The sequence below is a fragment of the Talaromyces atroroseus genome, assembly GCF_001907595.1.
Source record: "Talaromyces atroroseus strain IBT 11181 chromosome Unknown scaffold_9, whole genome shotgun sequence".
NCBI lineage: Eukaryota > Fungi > Ascomycota > Eurotiomycetes > Eurotiales > Trichocomaceae > Talaromyces > Talaromyces atroroseus.
In genome coordinates, this window is record NW_017971441.1 from 403,005 (window position 1) to 418,289 (window position 15,285).

General features: G+C 48.0%; 5 protein-coding genes across 5 annotated transcripts, besides 1 other annotated feature; 4 read left to right on the forward strand and 1 right to left on the reverse strand.

The window, feature by feature from the left end:
* Positions 1-438: 438 nt before the first annotated feature.
* UA08_06530 (hypothetical protein) lies at positions 439-1,494 on the forward strand (the record flags this gene model as incomplete). Its single annotated transcript, XM_020268817.1, has 1 exon — positions 439-1,494. One exon carries the CDS (start codon positions 439-441, stop codon positions 1,492-1,494), a length of 1,056 nt encoding a protein of 351 aa, XP_020118339.1.
* A 643-nt stretch (positions 1,495-2,137) lies between these two features.
* On the forward strand, positions 2,138-2,995 carry UA08_06531 (hypothetical protein; the record flags this gene model as incomplete). The annotated part of the gene is made up of 1 exon (XM_020268818.1): positions 2,138-2,995. The coding sequence occupies one exon, from the start codon at positions 2,138-2,140 to the stop codon at positions 2,993-2,995; it is 858 nt and encodes a 285-aa protein (XP_020118342.1).
* Positions 2,996-5,176: 2,181 nt separating this feature from the next.
* Positions 5,177-6,043, forward strand: UA08_06532 (hypothetical protein; the record flags this gene model as incomplete). The annotated part of the gene is made up of 3 exons (XM_020268819.1): positions 5,177-5,242; positions 5,331-5,411; positions 5,474-6,043. 3 exons carry the CDS (start codon positions 5,177-5,179, stop codon positions 6,041-6,043), a joined length of 717 nt encoding a protein of 238 aa, XP_020118343.1.
* Positions 6,044-7,501: 1,458 nt separating this feature from the next.
* Positions 7,502-7,565: a repeat region (Identified by RepeatMasker using a combination of RepBase library and repeat library created with RepeatScout).
* Positions 7,566-7,861: 296 nt separating this feature from the next.
* On the reverse strand, positions 7,862-10,967 carry UA08_06533 (DNA replication licensing factor mcm6; the record flags this gene model as incomplete). Its single annotated transcript, XM_020268821.1, has 4 exons — positions 7,862-7,990; positions 8,056-9,060; positions 9,128-9,263; positions 9,319-10,967. 4 exons carry the CDS (start codon positions 10,965-10,967, stop codon positions 7,862-7,864), a joined length of 2,919 nt encoding a protein of 972 aa, XP_020118329.1.
* A 1,244-nt stretch (positions 10,968-12,211) lies between these two features.
* UA08_06534 (hypothetical protein) lies at positions 12,212-13,832 on the forward strand (the record flags this gene model as incomplete). The annotated part of the gene is made up of 3 exons (XM_020268822.1): positions 12,212-12,224; positions 12,290-12,606; positions 12,669-13,832. 3 exons carry the CDS (start codon positions 12,212-12,214, stop codon positions 13,830-13,832), a joined length of 1,494 nt encoding a protein of 497 aa, XP_020118330.1.
* Positions 13,833-15,285: the final 1,453 nt, after the last annotated feature.

Here is a 15,285-nt window from a genome sequence, read left to right on the forward strand (position 1 = left end):
GTCAAACGGTCTACCCCAGAAGGCAAGGCCGAGCGTCATGCGGAGCGCCGATTGACCTCGGCGCAGACGGCGTCACGTGACGCCGCGCTTGCCCCGTGATTGGCCGAAGCTGTAGCTAAGCTTAGATATGACAGATTCTTTGCTTTTTTCTTCATCCAGTAGAACAACTCGGTTGACTGAGTCGCATACTGCAAATACGGTCATGGCATGATGCCGGAGGGGCACGTTCTCTTTCCCTGTTAAATTACTTGAAGTGCGCCCAATTCTCTCTCGGCATAGGTTGGGAGCAGTCCGAGTGGGTTTCTACGAGTTTTATTTTCTGCCTACAGCAAACATGTTTGGCCAGAAGCAAGTATTGAGAAGTGAATACAGAACCTGCAAGTTGTCCTCTGCTTCTTGAGATCGGGCGTGCTGACACTTCTAGAAACTGCCAATGCCATGGCAAAACGGCTGTACACGTCCTCGTCCTTCGAGGTATTTCGAGATGTCCCCTCACTGCGCGACATGCGGCGCCGGCTTCAGATGTCGATGCGCACTGTCGGCCTAGTCCCTACCATGGGGGCTCTGCACAACGGGCATTTGTCTCTTATCCGACAAGCGGCGGCTGAGAATTCAGATGTGTTTGTGAGCATCTATGTCAATCCAACACAATTCGGCGTGAATGAGGACCTCGCCAGTTATCCGCGCACATGGGACGCGGACATGGCGAAACTAGAGAAGCTCAATGAGGAACTGAAAAGCGAGGCTTCCTCTTCTTCTTCTTCTTCTTCTTCAAGAGGTCGCATCACGGCCATATTTGCACCCACGGGAAAAGTGATGTACCCGACTCTGCCACCGACGTCGGAGATTGATGGGTCTGGGTCTTTTGTCACCGTCACACCACTTGCTACCAAGCTAGAGGGGGCATCGCGGCCTGTTTTCTTCCGGGGCGTTGCGACGATCTGCACGAAATTGTTCAACATTGTCAAGCCGGACCGAGTCTACTTCGGCCAAAAGGACGTTCAACAATGTGTGGTTATCAAGCGAATGGTCAAGGACTTTCACATCGACACGGAGGTGCGCATTGAGCCCACCATTCGCGAACCGGATGGGTTGGCGATGAGCTCGCGCAACGTGTATCTCGGTAGCCGCAGGCGATCAGTCGGACTCGTACTTTCACAAGCTCTACGGGCGGCGGAAGCAGCGTTCAAGAAGGGCGAATGCAAGAGAGAAGATATTCTGGGCGCGGCCCGCCGGGTTGCGGCGAGCAAACTGGAGGAGCAACGCGGCCTCGAGCGGTCGCAGCAAGCACTGTTCGAAGTAGACTACATTTCCCTTGCAGATCCGGACACATTAGAGGAGGTTGACTCTGTAGACCGCAGCCGAGGAGCTATTCTCAGCGGCGCGGTCAAGATGCTGCCGATTGACGACACTCAACCGGGCGAGACGCTGGGGGTCGGGGATGACAAGACTGCGGTGCGGTTGATTGACAACATCATACTCGCGAGTGGATGAGTTATATTCTGCTACGTAGGGGGCCTAGAAGAACAGCATGAATTGATGGATTATTTGCATTGTACCGGTCCATGGTTGTGATTTAGTTGGTCTCATGCACGCCTGGCTGGGCGGCATTCGCTCACCGCTACATGGCCGGGAATAATGACAGATCGACATTTCCCACAACCGGGATGAGACGCATAGAAAAGCCAGGAGTAATAGCATGCAGTAGTTAACTGAATCAGGAAGGACATTAGAACATTACGAGCCTACTAAGTAATAAGAGAAATGGCCGTTAGTTAGTTAATGTCCATATTAATATTAATCCGTCCGTCGCCTGTCACAGTCAGACTCGCCCCTCGGCCCCATCTGCGTTGCGCTAGATCGCCTCCCTTTGTCAGTCAAATAATATTGCCGCCCAATCCCCGTCGCCCGTGGGTGTGTTTCCAATCGTCCTTGCTCATCTGCAATGCATGCCTAGGTGCTGTGTGTATGCATATATATCCTCCGCCGTCCGTCCGGCACTTGAAGTCGTGGTGTCTTGGGCCTCCTCGCCGCCGAACCGAACAAACCGCCGTAGAGACCAGCAAACTTTGGAAGAGGCAGAGAGCGAGAGCGAGAGAGAGGCAGATAGATACACGTTGCTTTGGATGGGGGAACTATGGCCGGCCACCCCGTCGATGCCCTGCAATGCTTCACCTTTCTCATAGACAACGTGCCCTGCTGGATCTCGCGAGTCACCGAGCTCGCTGCTCACACGTCGAGGAAGCACGCCGAGTTCTCCGAGGAATTCCACCGACTCGCGCGCTCCCAACCACAACAATCACCACGCCGGCGGGAAAACAGTAGTAGCAGTTCGGTGCACACCAAGCCCGCGCCCTCGAAACAGTCCGGCGACGAGGTCCGCCCTATCCGCCCATTGGTCATCTACTATGACAGCCATACCCAGGCTCAGCTAGAGCAGACCGTGCGGGACATCGGGGCTGCGCGCAACAGCCTTCGCAAGGGCAAAATGTCGCAGACGACGCGCATTGCCAGCCTCTCGCTCGACATGTTCACCACCAGCCAGTCACGGGACTCACCCCACCCCATGGTGGAAAGCTACCGGCGAACACGCCCTGTCGAGACGGATCAGAAGGAGACGGCAACCTTCGAATTTGCCGAGAAACAGCTGGAAATCGCACAAAGCCTGTCTGAATTTGCCGCCCATCAATTCCTGCGATGCGGAGACTGCCGCGAGGAACTCGAGGAGATCATTGCCAAGTTCAGCACTGTGCTGGAAATGGCGGGCAACGAAGCCTCACGGTTGCGCGCAGAGAGAGAAGAGAGACAACGGACAGACGGAAGCCTATCGTTGAAGGAGCACATTGCCGCGTCCTCTCTCCAAGTGAGCGATTTGTTCAACGACGACAAGGCGTTTGAGCCCGGCATTGCAGCTATTGAAGTCGACGACGCAGCGTCGGCCTCTTCCATATCTATTGACATTGCAGCATTCCGCTCTAATCGGTTTCGCGGATAGTCTTCATCCTACCCTATCACTTCCTATGGACTATTGACTAATGACTCATATTCAGATCATGACTGAGAATTACTGTTTGCATCAGGAGCCATTCATTGCGTTGAGATTCGGATTTGATTGAGCGGCATCATTTTTCTTTTTTTTTTTTTTTTTCTCTCTTATATTACTGCGAGCAAGCATAACAACATACATCAGGGCGTTACAGGAATTGTTTTTCTTCTACATCTCGCATCTACATCTAGCCTGTTTTTACTTATCATGTTTATCATGCGCTGTCATTTCTACTAAAATCTGGAGTGAGTCGTGGAGTCGAGACAGGTACACGGCATATCAAACATTATATGCAGGACACGCAAAAACGAGAATCAATGTTAGTCCCAAGTAGAATTTGATATGCGTCAGACGACGTAGTGTCGGTCGTAGTGTATCAGCGCGTATTGTATTTTTTTTTTTTTTCCAAGAAGAAGAGCAATATGGTGTGTAACGAGTTGTAAGCACATCCTCAATAATTCATGCACAGGCGATCGAGCCCTGGATGACTCGCTTAAGTGTGGATAAGGACATGCACTCCGTACATGACACTACTACCCCGTGAAGTATATAGTAGGTAGTGACGTGGCAGCCCTATGCCGAAGCTGACGCAAGTCATTTGACTGACTGCTGCCAGTTCTTCTTCGTATCTGTAGGAATGTACGGGGTAGTTAAGTAGTTAGTTACTTTATAGATTAACAAGAGTAGGAACTAAATATGGCATGGATTCTATCTACCTTGTAGCTAGCTGTTTGCGCCGAGCACATCCGAGACAAAGAATATGCATATCATTGTAGTATTAATATCCAATTCCTTTGTCTTCAAGAGAACCAGGGTTAATATTCCATGACATAAATTTCATTTCAATTTCGTCAAAGAATCCACAGCAGCCGGTCGGGGGCAAGGATGCCCTGTAATGCTATGCCATGCAACCGAGCCCAACAAACAGAAAAAGAAATTCTTTGTTTGTTCCTATCCAATAATCTATTTTCCGGCTTTCCTAGCGAATGTTCTTTAACTGTTGGACCAATGATCATGAGCTATGCATATGCTTTGGACGCACATTCCCGGCTACCCAGGTGGACTGACTGACTGGCTAGACTTTCTGGATTGGGTAACTGCTGGTTTTTGGCTGCACTGTTCCTTGATCCTCTGAAGATGTAATCATATGACAATGCTTTGGCTACGCTTCTCAGGCTCTTTGCTGATTTGGCTAATAGTCATAGGAGGTGCTTGCTTGTTATGTATACATAGTAAGCCTACTTAACAATATGGATTGATATGAAGTTCTGGGAATGCGCCTGGCTTCAGTAACTATGTCCCCTTCTACACAATAGCAATACAACCAAATATGGAGGTCTGGGAATCTCCGATGAAAGCATTAAATATGACCTCTTCTAGAACTGCACTATGCTCAAAAGAGACTGAACAGCCCATTACTTAACATGGGTTTATTACCCATGGGCCCAAGTGATCCATTGTTAGGAGCAGCTTTGTCAGCAGCACTTTAATTAATTACCTATCTAGGTAATGCTGAGCCCTAATTGAAACCACCTAGGTAGAAGTCAACATCCCATTAGTTGTGTGAATGAGAAATGAACTTCTAAGAAAGGGCTTATTAAATGTTGAGTACTTTGCATCGAATGATCAGCACAGGATATTGTGCAGCTGCATGATACTTTGCAAGTATTTGTCTTGTCTATCTGTGTGTGTGTATAACAGATTTTCCTGCTCACCATACCTAGATATCTGATATATATCATATTCATATACCTGAGTGCTTCAAAATTAGTCTTATAAAGCTGAAGGGTTTAGAGCAGATACGATGGCAGAGGTCACATGTTCTGGAAGACAAGGAGAGAGCACCTTCCCAACTGACAACAATACCTACTCAACACAACCTCATTTCGTGTTGTGCGCCCTATTTCCTGATCTGTATCTTCACTATTGGGCTTTTCTCTTGAACATTCTGCTTTCTTTGTCTTCTCTGGGTGCGACGCTGCCTGAGTCATTGTGATTTGCCAGGCCTCTGCTAGAGTGAGTCTGTTGGGGTCCCTTCACGATGCAGATTTTGGCCTATTTATACCTGACACCCTCCAATTCCTCTCATTCACTTCTTTCAACCATCCATCAGACCTGGCGTACTTAGCCATGTCCTCCCTAGTTTCGAACCATCACAAGATCAACGCCCAAATGCTCACCCAAGAAATCCGCAGGGTAAGCCCTTTTTGTCATTCAAACCACGCCTCCTCTATGTAAGTTCGACTTATATAAAAGTCAAGCCTACTGACTCGACGGCAAACAGGTCCTCGGTCTTCCGCCACTCCCACCAAATACGACTGTCGATAAAGTCGACTGGGAGCTCTGTAGCGATATCGAGATATGGGTGAGTTGTGTGTTCGCCCTCATATTGTCATATTTGCTGATGCGTTTGCTTCCCCCAACCAGGCCGACAAGATGAGAGAAGAGAGAGAGTCCGCAGAACAACAAAACAACAGTCTGAAACGTAAGCGTCTTCCAACTCCTGACTCAGAAGACGAAGACGAAGATGGTATTGTCGTTGCTCGTCCTACCCACAAAAAGCCCAGGGTAGCTATCTCCACCACTTCAAACTCTCTGTCCAGGGACAACACACAAGAAGAACCTGTGGCGGATGTGCCAGCCCTTGGCAGTTTCTCGAGGATGTCGATTGATACTGATACCTTGGAGGACTTTCCCGCTGGAGGAGCCAGACTGTCACGTATACAGCGTCGCGATAGAGAGCGACAAAATTTCATCATCTGGGAAGATAGAATCGTCGAGGACAGTGACGGTGCCTTGGCCAATTACGGTTTGTCAATGACAAGCTGGACCCCAACCCAGCCTGGCGACGAGAAGGAGAACCAACCTCCCGAGTATGACATGGCTCCAGATGAGTTTATCAGCGAGTATGACGAATATTACTATGTTGTTGAAGAGGTGCATCAGCATGAAAGTCGCGCGGTGCTCAGTGAGATCCAGATCGAGAACCAAATCTGATTTGCTTTGGGAGAGAATGTTTTGATTGCCATGTTGTCAGTCGAGGGTCTGTGCCGATGATTGCTAGCATATGATGATGATGCGTATCTGACTGTCATTCTCCGGGGCTTTTTTCCCTTTTCATACTCTGTACTCTATCATTCTACATGTTTTTCTCTGGTGTTGTGTATGTACGATGATAACCTTGAAATGCGACGAATGACACACTAGCACTATTCAAGTTGGGCGAACGGCGGTACTGCAAATACAACCCGCACTAACCGTTCCAAGCAACAACCGCTGTATTTGCAATCCAAAACATACCCATTACCAGGCCCGTACCAGCAAATACAGTTTCGTATCGTACGTAGCCGTGGCCGTCCCAATTACCAGTCAAGTCCATCACCATAAGAACACCTCAACTATAGGCGGAGACTAGAGCGTTTTAGGCTATTTACCACATAAGGAAGCTGGTAGAGAATCTCAATTTTTTGTGTGAAAAAAATTTCTACAGAGTACGTTATATGTACCAAGCATTTTTTTATTTTCTTCAATGGAATCACATTCCTTTCTTATTTATTATGTACTTGTAAACACTCTGTTCCTTCTTTTTTTTCCCCCCTTCTTGTCCCTGACACTAGGTTTTAACGGAGCGAAAAAAGAGAGTTTTCCGCGAGTAAGGAAGTCTTACGTAGACCAACAAAACATACGTAATGGGTCGGGTGCCACTTGATTTACTCTACTCTTGGTAGTATTAAATTCATAAGTAAAATGTACTCACTGCCTTGCGTTGGCATTGGCTTGACTCCCTCCCTGAGTAAGATTTCAATCTTTCAATCTGGTCGAAAGGAGTTACCTAGTTGGGTAACCAACTCCGTTGGTCGTGGTCGGAGTGTTTCTTTTTTTCTTTTCATTGTTCTGATCACTCGTATTTATTTTCAGTAATGGCTTTTTTTTTTTTTTTCCCTTTTCGGTGCCAAGTACAGAGCACGTAGTTCATCGTTTAAAAAAGGGACCAACATACGTGGGAAATGGAAGAGAATATATATGTACGTATGTATACATGTATCTAGCGGTTATATATATCTATCTAGTTACGTAGTAGGTCAGATGCCTACCTAGGCATAGCTGAGAGTCGGGGTACATACTGCATACATACATGATGTACCTACGTACATAAAGTAAAAGTCAAAGTAAAGTACCTGCTCGCATCGACGGATGCATGCATCCTGACTTCCTCAGTACCGAAGTAAATTACCGAGCTCCGTCTGCCATGTGGACTATGGATCCCTCAATAAAAGAATTGATCGTAAGACTTTGGCTAGACTTAACTTGGGCAAACTCGCCGTGGCGTGGACCCTTGGCGCCTCACTGGAACGAACCAGTAACTAGCATCTGCGGATATACGTCGAGTCTCCGATCTCAAACACTAGTAGTCCCATACCTTGGTATTGTTTGGTTAGGAGCTTTGTAAGTTGCGCATGTAACTATGTATGCCTTGTCTGTCTGTCTGTATGTATGTATGTATGTATGTATGTATGCAGGGTTGTCAACGGACCGGACTTTTTATTAGCTAGGTAATACCTATGTATGCAGTTATACGGATTATACAAATAGATGCAAATTCGAAATTGAACACACATGGGAATCGTAAATGCATATTCTCATAATCAAAAAAAAAAAGAACAGCAAACCATGCAATACAATGCTCCAAGCCCGCAATTCCAACCCAAACGAGGGAAAAAAACAATGCCCTAACTACCTATTCAGGAAATCATACCGCCCCGTCTCTAAAACACTGAATAAACACCATTTTCCAACATAATGCCAATTACTCTTTTATTCCACATCCTCGATCGCGCAATTAGGATGCATTACGTATACAAGCTGCTGCGGTGGTTGGGTGTGCTCGTCATCCTGTGTCTCATCCATGAGGCCCTGACCACGAATAGGCATGAGGATATTATCCTGAGAGAAGCGCAAGAGTTAGTCAGCTTTATGATCAGTATACGTAGGGGGAAAAAAAGACATACCTTAACCATGCGTTTCAGTACTTTCTTCGCCAAGTTGCGTTCCTGCTCCAACTCCTCGTTGTTGTTGATTTCCGACTCAATTTGCTCCAAGTACCAGGTCAACAATTCATTCTGCTCGACACCATTACCGGAAGCAGATTCGTCAGCGTTGACACGTCGGACGAGTAGGTTGAGAATTTGCATGTATTTGGCGTATGTAATCTTTGTCTTTTGCGAAGGGGCCGCTGGTTGTGATTCTGGAACCGGCTCATCGTCGTCACCTCCCATGGGGCTGTCACCATCGCGGTCGCGAGCCTCGTTCATCACTTCGTCCTCTCCATCACCATGTTGTGCAGGTTGCTCATCCTCGTCGTCTTCAACTTCGATGTCGTCTTTCTCGACAGTGACAATGCTTTGCCGAAGGAGATTGTATGCTTCGCGAACAAATCTTGGAAGAATTTCTTCAACACAGTTGGCCCTAGCCACTGCTTCTGATAGACGGATCAAAGACTCCAACTGGCGGACAGTAATACGATAAGACGATCTGCCAATACCTCCCTGGGCATCGTTCGCCCTCAATTCCTTATACTTTTCGACTAGAACAACTTTAGCCTCCTCCGTAAACACAGGCTTGAACGTTCGGGCAAGTCTAATGTAGCGCTGAAGAAGCTCCGTGCTGATCTCAGGTTCCACAGCTTCGTCTCGGTTCATATGAACATTGACGATATGAGAAGCTAGATTTCGGTCAACTTGCTCATTAGGTTCATCTCTGACAACAAAGAACAGGTCGAATCTGCTCATGATGGGTGCACTCAAGTTGAGGTTTTGGCGGAGTGTATTTTTTGGATTGTATCGACCACCGATAGGATTGGCGGCAGCAAGAATTGAAGCTCGTGCATTCAAAGTTGTGTGTATTCCCGCTTTGGCGATTGATATGGTTTGTTGTTCCATAGCTTCGTGAATAGCAACCTGGTCTGCAACGTCCATCTTGTCGAACTCATCAATGGCGCATATTCCTCCTCCATTCTAAGTAATTAATTAGTAGAGCAAAACCAAAAAAAAAAAGAGACAAACCGGTTGTTACAAAACTTACAGCCAACATTAGAGCTCCTGCCTCAATTGTAAACTCGCCAGTCTCCGGATCTTTGACAACTGAAGCCGTCAAACCTGCCGCAGAGGAAGCTTTACCACTGGTATAGACCGCTCGTGGATGCAGCGAACAGATGTATCTGACCAAGAACGTTAGCGCGAATTTTCTGAGTTACTGAGAAACAGAAAACCTACTTTAAAAACTGGCTCTTACTTGTTGAAGGATCGCCGACGATGCAAATGTTGATATCTCCTCTGAGCTGCATGCCTTCTTGTTCTGTACTCTTACTCACACCGCCAATTAACTGTAGCAGGAGGCCTTTCTTGATTGACTGGTGACCGTAAATCATGGGGGCTATCGAGTTGACTAATCGTTGATAGACGTGCTCACTCTCGACGAGCTGTTTTAGTTCCTGGACTTCTGCAGGGGTAAACGTCTGCAGGAGAGCCTCTTGCGCATGCTCCTCTTCCTCCGGGGGTTGATCATTTTGATTTAGTGATGCCAGAATATTTTGGGATTGACCGCTGAGTTGCTGGTTCGTCCGCTGACCAGGTGTTGTCAAGTCTGGGGTGATCATACAAGCAAGGAAAGCAAGGCGGTATGTGAGATCCCTTACACCTAAAGACTTCAGGCCAGAGACGCCTCCTCCTCCAACGTCTCCTCCACGGAAAGCGCCGGTATCACGGTTTGCCTCGGGACGCACACCTGGCAAGCCCAGCTGACTGACGTCGGGGACGACAATCAATGTACCCGTGAATATGCATTTTTCTCCAGCTTTTGCTCGGTCAACCATTTCTCCTCTCACGATGATATCCATTGTGCGTGGCATACTCCCCGTAGGAATCTCATGGGAAGATTCCTGGAGCTTTATCTTCTGCCAATCAACAAACGTGCTCTTTCCAATATCAAGGCGCCAGCCAACTCGGTTACCGCACGTCGGATTTGGACATTGCGAGGGTTCGGTGTATTTAAAGGTCTGTTCAATATTGGTACAAGGAGTGCGGCATCCTTCGCAGATGAAAGTTCCTAACGAGAGCTCGGGTCGGATTTCTGATGTCCGCGTCACTGTTCCGGATATCGACAGCAGCTTTCCTATATGTGACGTTCGTAGTTGCCGTAGTCGAGACACTAATGGCAGGTTGTAGAATGCCAAAGAGAACACTCGATCCGTCTGCTGGTGTCGTGTCTTCTCCTTCATGGCCTTTTCCTCGCTCGAAATGTCGCTAGCATTGGAATTCACAGCCACGATTGACGCATTTTGCTGAGAGGAGTTGCTGGTTGGCTGGCGGTGAGAGACGAAGTATCCCGGCTCATGTTTGGCTATGAGATTGTGCAGAGCACGAATGAGAAAAGGTTGGAAGCGGTAATACTGGTTCGCAATAGCCTCGACTAGAATCCGATTATCGACGGTCGTCAGGTGAGTGTAATCAACGTAGAGGGTAGAAAGTTCAAACGACTTCATGCCATGAATTTGTGAAATGTAGTACTTGTCGCTGTAGTGTTGTGCCGACGAGGATGGAGCCGTTGAGTTTGTATTCGAGGGAGGACTGTCTACATAATTCTCCAAAAACTCTTCAAATGATTGCTGCACTTTCTCACCGGCAAGATCGCGCACTGGGGGTGGAGCGCTTGCGTATGGATTCCGTAGACGGTTGACGGCGCCATTCGATGCCCCAACAACTTCATCATCTGGGAGTGCCTGCATGTCACTCATAGGCCCGTTGCTCTCTGAGGGCAAATGCGGACGGGAACTGGATGGCTGGTCTGATTGAGGCCATTGTGCAGCGCGGCCAGCTGTTGATCCGGCCTCGGATTGCAGGACGGCTTCGAAAAGGGAGGACATGTTGAGGGGTTGGGCGCCACACCAGAACGGCGGTTATGGCACTTACTAGCGCTCGAAGACAGGGCCTCACGTGTCTATGTAAGAAGTTTGCAGAAAAGCAAATGGTGTTGTTGAGGTTTATGCCCGGGATTTGACGACGGGCAATCTCTGAACATTTTCGTTTTCAGTAAATTTAGCCGCGGAACGCGATCAACACGCGACGCGTGCCGTACTTTGGGTTGTTCCGCTCCGGCACGCGTAAAGTGGTTTTCTCAAGATGTTTGCGCTGTTTGTCTGTCATGGCGAGGAAGAAAATTACGCGCAAAATTACTCGTCGTCATGAAAAAGATTCGCTCCCTGACGGTCTGGTAAAACAGAACGGGGCGGTATAAAATATTAAATAACATTACCAGAAGTTTGATAAGATCACGTCAGGCTTAACCGGCTTCCTATTCAAGGCTTTCGACTGAACTCCGAATTATCAGATGCAAAGCTAAACCACTAACTGGAAGGGGAAACTGGCTGTGAGATAGAGGCATCCGTGTGTACGAAAGCAGGCAATATCCTAGATGGACAAACTGCCGTTACCCCGGAGTATCGTTGTGGTAAATGGTAATTTACTTCGTATTTGTTGTACAGCATCACGACCCAAAGGCCCATATCACGGATGGGGCCCGAGTTAGGTTAGTCTGTGCTCGGCGTTTCGTGCCTCCGCACCTGCACCATAAGCCCCAATGCCGATGCCAATGGGAAACCAACACCGAGAGAGTATGGACGACTTGCCATGACTTCTTCCACGCAGTGCAGTCAGTTATCCCGGGAAACCAACTGCCTAGTCGGGACCTCGTGTGAACTCCACTACAAGCCCCATTCGATGGCTGACCTCGATCCTGAACTATGGCTCCGCCACCACCCTGTGCTTGGCTTCATCAAGCCGGTTCCTCACAGTTGATTCTACTAATACCAGGTTGGGCGCTGGAACATCAGATCATGCGCACGACGACTGGGCCCTGACTTGTGACACCTAGCAGACTTGCCTTGAATGTGCTTGCTTGTGCTGGACATATCAACCCTCGGCAACAAGGATACTTTTTGTTGAAGACCGAGTGCAATTCGCAAGCCAGCAACCTTACTTGGCTTTCGTTGCAGCTCACCAAGAAGTCTTCCCATTGATCATTCTTACCATTCCCTGGCAGCCAGTGGGCAATATCTTGCAAGGTAAAGAAAGGAAGTAGAGGGCGCTGAGGGCAATCACATTGGCTACCATGTCATCTCAAGGTAAGAATGCAAACAGGCATTACAACACGATTATCCATTGCTAACCGAGTTTCTGCATGATATAGACGGGCTGAGCGATGGAGCGATGGCATTTAACGCAGTCAGATCGAGAAAACGTCCAGCGGCTTCCATTTCTCAGAACGTATCGAGTCCAAATGGACAAAACCAATCTTTCTTCTTCGTGGATCCTGCCTCCTCAACCCGAGAGAAACGTGCCCATGTGATGCGCCATCATATTCAGACAAAGAGAAAACAAAATATGCTGGCAACTCAAACAGATCGGCAGTCTTGCCGTGAGCCTCGAGTATTCCCTTGGATGATAAAATCTGGCGGCAATGGAATCGGCCCTAATCCAAGGCCCATTCGCAAGGCAGTCTCAACGGTAAGGATATGCGAATAGGATCCAAGTGCAAGACTGATGTGTGTGGTTTTTTTTTTTCGCAGACAACACCCCCGCCATCACACACATATCTCGAGCCAGACCATCGCAGTTCTGGGATTGATCAAACTCCCGATCTTAAGACAGACTACCTTGCAACACTGGCATATGATGCCAGCGTGCCGTGGGCAGAAGACCAATTGATTGATATGTGGACTTCGCGCCTGACTTACTGGTCCGGACAGAACGAACACTTGAAAGCAAAAATACTTCAAGCGGCAGTACGTCACCGCATTACCTTTGAGGCAGTAATTCTAGGCTACTGTTCTCGCTGGGCACTCCATCTAAGCCACAGCTCGGACGACTCCGTGTTTCGCCACTATGAGTCTCGAGTTCGACAAGCGATAATCAACAAGACAGACCGGGGGGGTATTGCCCTGGATGATGATACCATTTCCCTGGCGTTGGTTGGTTTGGCGCTTCAAGAAGAAAGATTTGGCGACAAGGACAAGGCGCGAGAATATGCTCGACAAGCCAAAGATTTACAAGTTCACCGGAAATCACGACCCATCGATGCGGTTGGTCGACCAGTTCTTCTTTATTTCCTTGCTATCATGGAGCCTCCGACTTCGGGTGTCAGCCTGGATGAAGCGAGTAAATTGGTCGATTTCCTTCATGTAGCGCGTCAATCAATGGAAAAGGATGCTACCAGCCACTATCTGAGGGAGGTTCCACAGCGCTCGGCGGTGTTTCAATATGATAGTCCTCTATTCCAACTTTTATCAAGCGGTCCTCGACCTAGCCAGGTACCTATTGATCGCCGTTTCTTCGTGGTCAATAAGAATGTACCAACAACTGAGTGGGCTCGCACGGCTGGACTCATCTACGTCATGCTCTCCCTGTACGACTTTTGTGGAGAAAAACGAAAAGTAATTCGTTTTCTAGAGTATCTACAACAACTCATCCAGGACTACGGCTTAGACCGCAACCCAGCATGCGAGTCCTTCTTGTACTTGCTTCTGGAAGAAACATTTAGCGCAGATTTGAGAGACCCGGAGAGAGCTTGGCGAGCAAATGAAATACTCGACATTCACAAGAGACTTCCGTTTGAATTGCAATTTCGCTTCAATGAATTGCTTTTGGATTATCTAATGCTGAATCCCTCAGTTACGACTGTGGAAGCTTTTGAGAGAGATGTCCGTGCAATTGTGCATTCTGAGGTTTGCTGAGGAAGATTTATGGATATTGGTTAAAGCTTCAGATACCAGTCGTTGACTGGATGTGCTTTACCTGTGTCTACAGAACAGGGCTTTGCTACCTCGGTTTATTCGCCACGAGCCTTTCCCCCTTGTTTGTCCTCAAATTCGAAGGAACTGGAATATACATGCTATTGGTGTATTTCTCGGCAAAACAGTGTGCTCGCTGCACCAAGCGGTAACACTACGTGTTTTGGGAAGAAACTAGGACCATTGAACGCTCATTGATATGTAGCTGGATAACGGTCATCCATATTAGATGCTTCCACTTGTTCCGACGGACGAGCGACTGAGTTGGCATTTGCCCATTTCTCACTCGTGGCCATCACCATGAATGTGTGACAGAATCAAGCGGAGATCTTGAGAAAGCTTGAAAGAATTCTTGAATTATTTGTGTGACGGTCCTCAACAACCACGGCGTGCAACAATTGATTGTTGGTCCTCCCTACGGAATACATACTTTGTGTATTGTGCATTAGCTCTCTTTGCTTCGTTCAGGCGCTATGCAGACTTGCTTTATGCTCAATGGGGAAATAACAGGACTAACTCGGCCGAGTCATGGATAATCTCGGTCTTGCAAATCTGGATAGATATTAAAATATTGAATAACATGTGCAACCTAGTAGTCTGTACCAGAATTTATCACAACCCAACACCTGCAGTGGCAACTTGCTAATAAGGATCGGCTGGTATTCCAACGGTTCGCGAGGGCCAAACTTAATGCTAGTGAAGCGATCTCGATGCTTATGCGTGTAGTCGTGTACACGTGCCTAGAGCAGTTAGGCCATGAACTAGGGGAAAAAAAAAAGCACGAAGTCTCTACTCTGCGGAAGAAATTAGGTAAAAAAAAAATGCCTACGCCACCGAGATCCCGTTTGCGTCTCACCGTAGAATTATATGCTCCGTAGACAGTGGCTGGTAAGTCGTCGGCGTGGCCGAGGCAAGCCTTGCAAGGGCCAGGGAACACGTAATTTTCATGTTGCTTTTTGTCGCTTGAGTCTTGACTCTTTGAGAGATGTGGCTGCAACCTTCCAGCTGCTCCTATTGGCGTCAGCCACAGGACGGGGCTGGGTCGCCTCCCACCAAATCTAATAAATCCTTCATATGATATCAAGATCTAGCTGATCAGCTGCGCTCAGCTAATCACAGTCGGCGCTTGGGCGATAGCTCACAAATAGCCGGATTTGCGGTGAGATTGGCCAATCAGCAGCCGCCACAACCAGACCCGCATATCTTGGCGCGGAGCTAAGTGGGTGATTGCGGCGCGCTGGTTGGGCAGCCTGAAATTCCTGACCCACTGCAGATCGGCCAGAATTCGGCTCGGTCGACAACACAAGCACGGCCCCCCCTTTTTCTAGGAAAGAAAACAATGATGATGATGTTGACCAAAAGGTGGTGACGCCGTTTGCGCTGCATCAGGCACTGC